General features: G+C 45.4%; 1 protein-coding gene across 1 annotated transcript; it reads left to right on the top strand.

The window, feature by feature from the left end:
• The first annotated feature begins 2,990 nt into the window (after positions 1–2,990).
• On the top strand, positions 2,991–7,439 carry LOC122056517 (homeobox-leucine zipper protein ROC5-like). Its single transcript, XM_042618497.1, has 10 exons — positions 2,991–3,207; positions 3,326–3,548; positions 3,636–3,880; positions 3,971–4,088; positions 4,180–4,863; positions 4,968–5,069; positions 5,144–5,353; positions 6,202–6,373; positions 6,451–6,821; positions 6,912–7,439. Exons 2-10 carry the CDS (start codon positions 3,369–3,371, stop codon positions 7,254–7,256), a joined length of 2,427 nt encoding a protein of 808 aa, XP_042474431.1. The 5' UTR covers positions 2,991–3,207; positions 3,326–3,368; the 3' UTR covers positions 7,257–7,439.
• Positions 7,440–7,690: the final 251 nt, after the last annotated feature.

The raw sequence follows: 7,690 nt of genomic DNA, 5'->3' as shown, positions 1-7,690 counted from the left end.
CGGCCAATAGGATTAAACCAAATTCAATCCTAAACCAAATAAGATTGATCATAACCATTGATTGGTGATTGATTTAATCAAGAGGAAAGAAAAGGGAAAATAAAAAGGGAAAAGGAAAAACTCTTGGATGATTTTATTTTTTGTAAAAGGTTTTTCCTTATTTGCCTTGGGCAAGTAATATAAAAGAAGGGGTGAGGGGGCTTCATGAGACACAACTCTTATTCTTTTGCTTGGGTGATCTCTTGGTGTGGCCGGCCCTCTCCCTTCTTCCTCTCCCTTTGGTGGTGGTGGCCGGATTTTAGAAGAAGAAGGAGGAAGCTTTTGGGTGGTGTTCATCTTGGAGGATCGTCGCCCACACGACGTCCAAGGCGAGGCGAGGAATACGGCAGAAGATCTCGAGGTCATTAGCATACAAAGAGAAGGTATAATTAGTAATTGTTTTCCGCATCATGCTAGTTTTTCTCTTTGTAAGAATTCTAAATACAAGAGGCAATTAGATCTAGTTTTTCGAAATAGTTTTTCGAGTTTGTGTTTTCTTCTTTTTCGAACTTGTGATTCGATTGTTCCTTTTGGTTAACCTACAGTTATTTAAGGAAATAAATATTAGCTTTCCTTAAAAGGCTTTGCCTAGGCGGTGGTGGTTGCTCCCATATCCAAGAAGGCCATGTGCCTCGCCATGCAGTCCTGGAAAGCCAATTTTGGAAATTAATATTTATGGAATTAATAATCTAGGTAGATTTGAATCAATAGTGTTAAGTTCCGCTTGCGATTCAAATCTAAATCATTAAGAACAGATAAGTTAAATTTGGAATCAATGATGTTAAGTTCCGTCTGCGATTCCTAATTTAACTTCTAAAGAACACAATAGGTTATTTAAGGAAAGGTTCGATACTTGTACAAAAATTTTGTATAGTGGAACCGACACATTTTCCTAGGATTAACCAACAACAGGAGGCTTTGACGAGTGAGCAGGCTCGGGACAGAGGTAGTACAACTCGAATACCTTGTAGTTTATGTCCCGCATACTTTCTTTAGGAAGTATAAACTATAAAACTTGGTGATTAGTATTTAATGTTTACAAGTGGATATTATTTTAAAAAACTATTTGAGTACTTTCGTTAAATTTGAAACTTATGTATGGATTCAAGTGCTTCTAGGTTCGGGAAAAAACATGGCTTATTTAAGATAGCTTATAGGATGTTTCAGCCTGACTTCCAAGTTTACTTCTGTGCAATTTGAACTCTGCTACATAAGTCTGGTTCGGTCGACTGAACCTCCTGTTCGATCAACAGATCTCTTCGAATTCTGCAACATAAAGTTAGTTTGACAGTATAAAAATAATATCCTTGTAACACAAAGTTAACACAATATTACAATGTTGCATGAGTAAGAAAAGTCAGTAAGACCTATCTTGATCTCAACTTGGAAACCTCTCGGTTTCTTCAGTTGGATTAGCGACCATGGGTTTGTCCCTTCTTGGGATATAACCTTCTCGTTACTCTACTTCAGTTGCTTTTCTCAATTAACTACCAAATATCCAATTCTTCAGATCTGTTTAGACTTCAACTTAGCATCATCTCGATATTGGGTTCTTCAGACCTATCGAGATCAACTGCCAAGTATCAAGTCTTGGACCCATCTAGACTTTCCTACCTATCTTCCATTATTTGCTAAGACTTTCCTACTTAACCGCGACTAAGGCTTTTCCGGTTGAGTAAACAACTTGTACATTTAGTCAATTCATCATATCACAACAAAACTTAACTTGAACCTTTGACAACATTAAAATTCAGCTTCAATTCTGATGCACCCTACATCAATAATAAGGAGAACAATACATAAGGATATTAACTAGCATCATAGGAAAATTAAAAATCGTAAAATCACTCCTAAAGCCTACTTCTCTCTCTTGATCACTTTCTCTCTTCTTGCTCACTTGCTCTCTCAACTCTCTCTCTTTTTCAAACTTGCTCTCTCAACTCTATTTTTTTTTCAATCTTTGGTTCTTTCTCTCTCTTGATCACTTGCTCTCTCAACTCTCTCTCTTTTTCAATCTTTGGTTCTCGAACTTTCAAACCAACTTTCATCATTTAGATAACTTATTTTATAGTTAATTAATGTTTAATTAATAATTTTTATGAATCAATATTTTTATTATTTGATGATTTAATTATATACTTATGGTAGAATAACACTGTTCATTATCGTTAGAAGGGAGATAAAGCATCAAAGTCAACTCCCACTCAACAAAACTTATAAAAAAAATACTAATTCGAGTTAGTTTCATTGACTATCCTTATGATGGTTGGTCCGATCGTACGGAAGTTTCCCACTAGTTACTAGGGTAAATAAGGAAGTGCATGCGACGGTCAGTCCAGAAGCTCAGTATCTATTAATTACGTCCCCCTATTTAAAGAAAAAATTCTTATAAATATATCATGATTAAAAATTAAATTATGAATATTTGAATAATAAATTGAATATTTCACAATGACACCATAACCCACATATAAAATTTATGAACCATGTTAGTATTACTTTATTTATTTTATTATTTTATTAGAAAAGCTTACTATTTAATTAAGCTTTGCTTGTGATATTTTACAATTAAAAAACATAAAAAAAAAGTCTTCAGTAAATCACAAATTACGAGAGTTTTTACCATGTGAGTCTTATTTCAAATTATCCATATTCAGTATTAAGTCCATTTATCCATATAATAAATTGTGCATCATTAATTACTTATTGAAAGTGTTAAAGCAGCCATATAATAAATTGTGCATCATTAATTATTTATTGAAAGAGCTAAAGCAGGCATCGATGAATTGTAGTTAAAATATAGAAAGATTTTTTTTCCATCCTAAACTTCCGTTTACTAGAAGGAAGGAAAGAAAAGGAGGTTGGCCGTGGCGGAGTGAAAGGGACAGCGGAGGGGCGGATCCCATCATCCTCTATATTAGAAGCGATGGGAGCTCTTTTTGTCTGCGAAGCGAAGGCGAGGAGAGGGTCAACCGACATTATTTCTTGTATGCCCTTTCTTTCTCCCCTCTCCCTCTGCTTCATGAGGCCTCGTTGCGTCCACATGTGACGACTCCGTATCCATCTTCCGCACCAGCTTACGCTAGTCGCTGTCAATATCTCCCGTCCCGTACCGTCCCGTCCCGTCTCCGAGTTGAGCTCGTTGCCGAGAGCGTCGACTGGTTCAAGGTTCGATACACAGCGCGCGCGCTCTCTCATTGCCGATTTTACTCGCTTTCTTTCCTTGTGACTGTTCCCTGTTTCAAGCTCTGTGTTCCGTGTTCTTCATCATATCCTGTTCTTTTAGGTTATTGTTGGGTGGATATTTCGTTGGATGCCCTAGAAGCTTGATGAGTTCTGGAGGCTTGTTCGGCGGCCGCGGTGGCGGCGGCGGAAACGGCAGTGGAAGCGCTCGGATAGGGATGAATGATCTGCCTCACCGCACCTCCGCCGTCGTATCGCAGCCACTGCTCGATTCATCTTCCATCTACAAGCCGGTGTTCCCTTCCCCTGGCCTCTCACTCGCCCTGGTATAGATTAGCCCGCTGCTGCTTTCGTATTTTGTGCTCGCGGCGCTACGCGACTTTGCTTTGTGTTTGGTGTTTCGTTTTGACCAGCAAGCGAACACGGATAGCCAAGGCGGTGACAGATCGAATTGGACTTGTGTGGCTAGAAATGTTGGTGGGGGCGAGGTGGAGTCGTCGCTGCGTCGGAACAAGGAAGACGAGAATGAGAGCAGGTCGGGCGGAAGCGATAACTTGGGTGGTGTGTCCGGGGATGATTTGGACTTGGAGCAGGAGAATCCCCGCAAGAAGAAGCGATACCATCGCCACACCTCTCAGCAAATCCAAGAACTCGAAGCGTAAGCGTCGCCCCGACTTCATCACGAGTGCACTCTTCCAAACTTATTCTGTTTAATTATTTGGGCCTGATCTCTCGATCACGCACGCAGCTTCTTCAAAGAATGCCCTCATCCTGATGAGAAGCAAAGGTCGGATCTAAGCAAGAGGTTGGCATTAGAGACTCGCCAGGTCAAGTTTTGGTTCCAGAATCGTCGAACGCAGATGAAGGTGATTGATTATCGGTGTTTAATTTCTCAAATTTTGCTTTCTTGCCTTATTACAAGCTCGATAAGATCAGTTGCTGGTTTGAGTTAAACAGACTCAAATGGAGCGGCACGAGAACACGACTCTTCGGCAGGAGAACGACAAGCTCCGCGCTGAGAATTTATCGATCAAGGAGGTGATGAGGAACCCCATCTGCAACAACTGCGGAGGCCTGGCAGTGCTGGGCGAAGTGTCGCTCGAGGAGCAGCACTTGCAGGTGGAGAACGGACGGCTCAAGGATGAGCTCGATCGCGTCTGCTCCCTCGTCGGTAAGTTCATCGGCAAGCCTCTTTCCTCATCCTCGGCTCCGCTCGCTCTCCCCATGCCGAACTTCACACTGGAGCTCGCCGTCGGGTCCAATGCTTTCCCCGTTCTGGGCTCCGTCGCCTTCACGACCTTGCCTGATTTCACCGCCGGCCTGTCCAGCCCTCTCGGCTCTGTCATAACTCCTGCGAGGAACGTGGTGGTGGGAGGAGCGGATCGGTCGCATGAGAGGCTCGTGTACTTGGAGCTCGCATTGGCGGCGATGGATGAGCTGGTGAAAATGGCGCAGATGGAGGACCCTCTTTGGATTCCGGGTTTGGACGGAGGCAGGGAGACGTTGAACTTCGACGAGTACCACCAAAATTTCCCTCGCTGCGTCGGGCCCAAGCCCATCGGATTCGCGTCGGAGGCAACGAGGTCTACCTGCGTCGTCGTCATCAATAGCTTAGCACTGGTCGAGACACTCATGGATGCAGTAAGCCCCATCAAATTCGGCTGTCAAATCAAATTGAAAATCATTTAAATTATGATCTAAAAAACGATTAAAGTGTGCTCTCTTCGTGCGGGATTCGCGAACAGAATCGGTGGCAAGATATGTTCCCTTCAGTGATTGCTAAAGCCACCACCACGGATGTGATCTCAGCGGGAATGGGTGGCAGCAGAACTGGCGCACTACAACTTGTGAGTGCATAGCTAGCTTCTGATTCTTGCGCACTTGGTTTATCGAAATCCTTGCTAATTTAGCATTTTACCAGATGTATGCCGAGCTTCAGGTTTTATCACCTCTCGTGCCTGTCCGGCATTGCCATTTCCTTAGGTTCTGCAAGCAACTTGCGAATGGAGCTTGGGCTGTGGTGGATGTCTCCGTCGATGGAGTTAGAGACGGCTATCCCGGCGACAGAATGGGGTGCTGCAGGCTGCCTTCAGGCGGCGTGGTGCAAGACATGCCCAATGGTTATTCTAAGGTATCACAATCCCTCCCTCGACTCCTCTGACCTCTCCCCCTCCCTCCCTCTTCCATGAGCTAGTGGTCTTCGTCCGTGTCTTTTTTTTTTTTTTAACTTGAAGTCAAAGATCCCATAAATCTAGAATACAATCGGATCTTCTGCAGCCAATTATATCTCAGTCAACGCCGATGTTTTTGTATAAATTTTCAATCGGCTCTTTGTTTTCTTTGAATTAAGCACACGTCCATCCACGCTCATGGCATCCCGTGCCACTTTGCACTTTAGATGCTTCTCTTGCTTCTTAAGAACGCCACCCGAGAAATTAACACATCGTTTATTTTGTTTTTTCGTTGGGAAGGCCAAAGCTAAACGCGATTTGCGTTGTTAAATTATTATTACTTGATTTTCCCAAGTTCCTCGTCGCTCGTTCCTAATTTTCTGAATCTTTATTCGATCTCGCTCTCCTCGGGCTTTTTATTCCTTGTCCTTTCTACGGTCCCCTCGTGAGCCGGTTCTTTAGTTCAAGCTTTGGTAACATATAGAACACAAGGTGAAATAGTAGCCGTTCTGACGGCCACTGCGATGACAATGTCAAATTCATATCATCGGTTCCATTTCGCAACGTGTCTGAGAACCGAATTTTTCACACAATAGTGAAACATTTTAACATTTGTTTAACTGGTGGTCAAGTGGCCGGAGCCAGTTCAGGTGAGCAGTTGTTAATCATGTGGAAGAGAGTGTGCATTAAAGTAAAAGTGTCAAATGTGTACTTTCCCGCCGACGGGTAGGGCAAGCGATAACGTGGTTTAGCAATGGCGATCAAACATGTTAATGGATGCAGACACAAACTGACGTGGTATGAGCAGGTCACGTGGGTGGAGCACGCAGAATACGACGAATCAGCGGTGCACCCGCTCTACCGCCCGTCGCTGCTCTCCGGCATGGCGCTGGGAGCGCCCCGTTGGGTCGCCGCCCTGCAGCGCCAGTGTCAGTCGTTGTCTATCCTCATGTCCTCCCTTCCAGCCGACGCCGCCAACAGTAAGTCTCGATTTCCCGAAATGATCACGGCGGAGCAAATTGATTGCTGAAATTTGGTGGCATTACGTTTGATGCAGCGATAACGCCGAGCGGGCGGTGTAGCATGGTGAAACTGGCGCAGCGCATGACGGACAACTTCTGCGCGGGGGTGTGCTCGTCTTCGGCACACGAATGGAACAAGCTGCGCGGGGGCGTCCACATCGGCGAGGACGTGCGGGTGATGACCCGGCGGAGCCTGGCGAACCCTGGCGAGCCAACAGGCCTGGTGCTCAGTGCCGCCACCTCGGTCTGGCTCCCTGCCACGCCGCAGCAGGTCTTCGACTTCCTCCGCAACGAGCAGATGCGGAGCCAGTGGGACATCCTCTCCAACGGCGGCCCAATGCAGGAGATGACCCACATCGCTAAGGGTCCCGACTCCGGCAACGCCGTCTCCCTCCTCAGAGCTAGCGTCAGAATTCAATCGCCCTACCCTTCATTCTCTCTCTTTCATCCAAATTCACTTCCGATACAATTAATTAATTGTCTTCTCTTTCTCTAGGCCATGAGCGCGGATCAAAGCAGCATGCTGATATTGCAGGAGACGTGCACAGACGCGTCGGGGTCGCTGGTGGTGTACGCTCCCGTGGACGTGCCGGCGATGCACTTAGTGATGAGCGGTGGCGACTCCTCCTACGTTACCCTTCTGCCGTCGGGCTTCGCCATCCTGCCCGACGGCAACGTGGGAAAGGCTGTGGGGGGGTCGCTGCTGACGGTGGCGTTCCAGATCCTGGTGAACAGTCTGCAGCCGACGGCGAAGCTGACGGTGGAGTCGGTGGAGACGGTCAACAACCTCATCTCCTGCACCGTGCAAAAGATCAAGGCCGCCCTCAACTGCGATGCCTGATGTGGGGTGTTATGAGTCGAGTCAAGAACGAACTGCGCGCATGACCACAACGACGATGTCAGTGCAGGTTCGGGTATTGACTCGCTCTGACCAACTTACACAGTCACACTCCAAATGTATCGAATCGATCTCTTAATGGTAGTTTTTTGTTAATTAATATGACCTATATACTAATCGAGTTTAGTTCGTTCTTCTTTCGCGGTCATAATTAACAAAAACATCCGAGTGTCATTAACAGTGCTATTATCATTGCTAACTTCCAATAGCATTACCGAAGAGAAGGATGGGATTACTGAACAGCGGTGATATACAGCGTAAAGCGGGCAACTCTTGCGTGGCACGCCATTATACATCACGAGCTCCGTGCCGCATTAAATGCACGGCAGGTCACCAGCTCATGCTACAGATGCATTTAATGCGTCTCGTAGCTCTTC

Source organism: Zingiber officinale, chromosome 3B (genome assembly GCF_018446385.1).
Source record: "Zingiber officinale cultivar Zhangliang chromosome 3B, Zo_v1.1, whole genome shotgun sequence".
Classification (NCBI taxonomy): domain Eukaryota; kingdom Viridiplantae; phylum Streptophyta; class Magnoliopsida; order Zingiberales; family Zingiberaceae; genus Zingiber; species Zingiber officinale.
This window is presented reverse-complemented; position numbering and strand designations above follow the sequence as displayed.